Source organism: Chenopodium album, chromosome 19, assembly GCF_948465745.1.
Source record: "Chenopodium album chromosome 19, dcCheAlbu1.1, whole genome shotgun sequence".
Classification (NCBI taxonomy): domain Eukaryota; kingdom Viridiplantae; phylum Streptophyta; class Magnoliopsida; order Caryophyllales; family Amaranthaceae; genus Chenopodium; species Chenopodium album.
The window spans coordinates 19,088,640-19,093,524 of NC_137852.1; the positions used below are offsets into that span (position 1 = coordinate 19,088,640).

Consider the following 4,885-nt stretch of genomic DNA (forward strand, 5'->3'; position numbering starts at 1 on the left):
AAGAGAAAAAGGCGAAATAAACCAAGAAATGCATAAAAATAGAAAACTAACTAAGAAAAGCACAAACTAAAGAAATAAGAAATGAAACTAAGGAAAACTAGAGAAAAGAGCTATAAAATAGCATAAAAATCACCCTAAAAAGAACCAATTGAGTGCCATAAATGACACTCATTAGTGGCTTGGCCTAAAGGTTAGGTTGCTAAGGTAAGAGGGAAGGAGGAGAGAGGAGAGTAATTTTTTTTTTTTTTTTTTTTTAGGTTTAATTTGTTTTGATTAATTAAAAATATTTACTTGAATACTAGGTAGCAAGTCAGCGTGGCCTAATAAAATTGAAGACCCTCAAAAGCTTGTATTATTCAAGAATAATCCAAAGGTTGGAGTAGTAGATTTGAACGGGCTAAAAGTTGGATTATTTAAATCAATTTTTCCTAAAAAAAAAAGTCAAAGCACCTAAATGGAAAATAAAATGTAGTAAAATGTTTTTATGTATAAAGTATATCAAAAAACAAATAAAAAACATACAAATAAATGACCCAAATAATAATATTGTGTGCTTAATAATCAACATTTACTTTAAAATTAATTAACGTTAAAATTTTTTATTTTTAATAATAATAAACAGACCATTAAAATATTGGAAAACACAAAATCTTAATAAAAAAAATATATGAAATGAACTTTGTTGTCATTTGTCATCAACAATCATTGATATTAGTTTTTCTTAATATAGGATAAAAATTTATTTTTAGTACTATAACATTTGATTGATAGTCTTTTATTCAGAACCATTGTTACTTGGGGATGAATCTGTTTTGCCTCTGTGTATCTTTTTAATTTTCTTCTTTCTGTTCAAATTATATATATATAAGGTAACGTTTTTCACAATACAAACATAACAACTTATAAGCCGAGGAGCTAGAAATAAAAGAAATGGGGATGTTTTTTATATTTGCTTTTGCAAGTTTTCTTTTTGCAAATATTTCCTTAACCATAAATGCACAAACTTTAATTCCAGAAAACGATGCTGAAGTTAATACTTGGTTTCAAGCTGCAGTAAAACCTTTTAGGTATCCAAATTTATTTCATTTTCTTATTCATGTATCGTCGCATATCATTTATAAACGACTAATGTACACTAGTCATAGTCATTAGTGATAGGTATAAAAGTAGCCCGATGTAATCTTATTATGTGCTACTTTTCATAATTATTTTAGAGTATTAAAATTATATTAAGTATTATATTTGTACATTAATTTATATAACATGTGCTTATAGAAATTTCTCTCATTTTGTAGTGCGCAGAGAGGAACATTAGAACCCAGTGTAGTAGAAGCTGAAAGTGGTGGGGTAGAAACTATCGATGTAAGACAAGATGGAAGTGGAAAATTTAAGACAATATCAGATGCTGTGAAACATGTTAAAATAGGAAACACAAAACGTGTGATTATAACAATTGGTCCTGGAGAGTATAAGGAAAAAATTAAAGTTGATAGATTTAAATCATATATCACTTTTTATGGAACAGATCCTAAAAATAGGCCAACTATAACATTTGCTGGTACTGCTGCTGAATATGGGACTGTAGATAGTGCAACATTGATTGTGGAGTCAGATTACTTTGTTGCTTCAAACATAATTGTTTCGGTATACAGCTCATTCTTCTCATTACTAATTATTTTGATTTCATATGCTCGTAAATTTATACATACTAGATTATTGCATTTTTATTTTTCATTTTTATGGTTCTAATGGGATAATAAAAATTTTTAAGCAATAATACAAGTAGATAAACTGAAATCAAGTGGTACAAAGAGTGTTTTTTATTAAGAATCAAAGAATATATTATTTTACATGGGAAAATTCGTGATATAATTAATAGTTAATGTATACAAATATCATAGATTATACCCTAATTAATTTTCATCATTCTAATATTCAAATTATTGTATAGGCTTAACTTAATTTTAAGCTATATATACAATTTCAAGTACCTTGCAACTATAAATATAGTGATTTAGACAAAAAATAAAATAGATTTCATAGTTCTCTCCTTTGTTTTTGTATGTTTCTCCCATTTGAAAATAATATGTATAAATTCTTATTTCTCTAGATAATAACACAAAAATAAAAGTACTTGTGAGGGTTTTTCGTCTTAATGTCCAATTTATAATGCCATATTTAAGTTTTTTTGTAGTACAAATTAACGACATTGATAGAAATATTTATTATTTGAACTTTAGCAAAATGGGAACATATATATTTAAGAAAAAAGGTAGAATAAAAAATTAAAGATTGTAAAATACTATGTGTTGTTGGCTAATGCAACCACAAGATTGTTCCAAGTATAAAGACAATATGATATTTTGAACTTGACAATATTTTTTGAATGAAAATTTCTTTAGGTTGAAATGTAGAACAAAATGGGAAGGAAACCATTAGTAAAAATATTAGAATGGTCATTGTTTTGAATCATATTACTAATTAAGTTAATGACTATGTTGAATAATTATAAAATAAAATCAATTAAACTAAACTAAACAAATTAGTTGACAATATGACATTTGATTGAAAGTGCTTAATTTTAGACGAAAAATCAAACTACATTGATAAATTTGTCTAATAATTACAGAATGCTGCTCCTAGACCGGATGGAAAACGAAAGGGAGCTCAAGCCGTTGCCATGAGAATATCCGGGGATAAAGCTGCATTTTATAACTGTAAATTTGTGGGATTTCAAGACACTGTTTGTGATGATAAAGGAAAACATTTCTTCAAGGATTGTTATATTGAAGGGACTGTTGATTTTATATTTGGTGAAGCAAGATCTTTATACTTGGTAAAACAGTTTACCTCTTTGATTCATATGGACAGTGATATCAATTAATAATTCGATAGAAAATAATTAGTCACCTTATTCTCACTAAAAAGTTGATTTAATAATTTAATTTGCAGAATACTGAGCTCCATGTTCTATCGGGTGATCAAATGGCAATGATTGTTGCACATGCAAGGAGTAATCCAAATGGAGAAGGTGGGTATTCATTTGTCCATTGTCCAGTGACTGGAACAGGTGGTCATGCTGTTTTGGGTAGAGCATGGTTTGAGGCAGCTCGAGTTGTATTCTCCTATTGTCCCATGAGTGATGTTGTCAATCCCGAGGGATGGTCTGACAATAAAAGGCCAGAAGTACAAAAGTAAGCATCTATTATTCTTTACAATTGGAATTAAATTTTTACATCATCTAAAGGTTTCACAATACTATCATCTAGTTCACCTTTGCAACTTTTTACCAAAAAAAAAAAAAAAAAAAAAAAAAAAAAAAAAAAAAAAATCTAATAAATTGTAAATGGAAGAAAATTAATAAAAAAAAAAAAAATTAAAAAGTTATGAAATCACATATGAAGTAGATAAACAATTTCAGTAATAATCCTTAAGTCATTCTCCAAAATGTATAGTTTTTTTCTATAAACTTCTATTTTGAAGGTATAATGAATTTAAATACATCGAAATACAATATATACAATTTTGTATAACTTTTTAAATAATTCAATCTACCCATTGTCTTAGTAATAGTAACATGTATTTCTTTTGTACTATTTTGAATGAATAAAGTAAGCGACTAATCCCTAGCTTATAGTACATGATACTGTAAAAATATTAATATAATTAAATTGAATGTTTGTAGGACTGTATTCTTTGGAGAGTATAACAACAAAGGTCCTGGTGCATCACTTGCAAAACGAGTTCCATATACCAAGAAATTAACAGAAGCAGAAGCAAAAACATTCATCAGTTTGGAATATATTGATGCGGCTAAATGGCTACTTCCGCCTCCTAAAGTGTGAAATAAGTTAGCTTATTAGCCAAAATTGAAAAACGACAAAAAAGATAAATATCTTTCTATTATTAAGACATTTAATTTGTTAGTCTATTTCGATATAGTACAAGGGTCCTTGTCAAAAAAAAAATATAGTAGAAGGGTTATCTTAGGTGTTGTTTGGTTAGCTTTAATTTCAAAAATGTGGGAAATAAAAATTCATGGGAATTTGCAAATAGGGTAGTTGTTTGGTTAAACCACAAAAAGTGAAAATGGAGGAAATGGAAATTCATGGGAATTTTGACTTCCCACAAAACATGGGAAGTTAATTACCTACCACCCCCTTGGTCACTCAAAATTCCCATGAATTTCAAATTCCCTTATGACAACCAAACAACTTAATACCAATTCCTATGAATTGTTTGAAGGAAATATATTCCCATGAAATACAATTTACCATAGGAATTTAATTCCTATGTTAACCAAACAAGCCCTTAATTGTAGGGTTAGTTACTTATGATTTCCCTAATGTTGACTTTTAACAAGGAAAGGTTTTGTTTAATAAAACATTGACTTTTAATTATATTTTATAATTTTTCTTCATTTTATGTTTTGCTTTCAACTAATAACCTCCATAGAGGTAAAGATCCACCCTTTTCCTATTATTTTCCCTCAGTTAATAAAATTTTTAATGTCACAATGCAATAGATATAAATAAAGAGTGGATGGCGCGTTGTCCTAAAACACCACATGAATATTAATTGCAATCCACTTTGATTTAATAGAGATGAATAAGTTACATCAATAATATCTTTGGATTATTGAGACATATACTTTCTCAGTTCAAATTAGATGATATGTTTTGACTAATATTCATAAACATAGCTTTTACTAACATTTGTGATTCTAAATATAAAGAAACGCAGTCATGTGGGATCTTGATTTGATTCATTTCAATGTGTACTTAAATAATTATTTGTTTTTACAATAGTATAATAAGTAAAGATATTTTTGGTTAAATTTTTACATTATTAAACGTGATAAAGGAAATGTTCTATTTAATTTGGA

General features: G+C 27.6%; 1 protein-coding gene across 1 annotated transcript; it reads left to right on the plus strand.

The window, feature by feature from the left end:
* The first annotated feature begins 930 nt into the window (after positions 1-930).
* LOC145594145 (pectinesterase 1-like) lies at positions 931-3,845 on the plus strand. The gene is made up of 5 exons (XM_081650480.1): positions 931-1,067; positions 1,296-1,644; positions 2,630-2,836; positions 2,953-3,194; positions 3,686-3,845. Exons 1-5 carry the CDS (start codon positions 931-933, stop codon positions 3,843-3,845), a joined length of 1,095 nt encoding a protein of 364 aa, XP_081506606.1.
* The last annotated feature ends 1,040 nt before the right edge of the window (positions 3,846-4,885 follow it).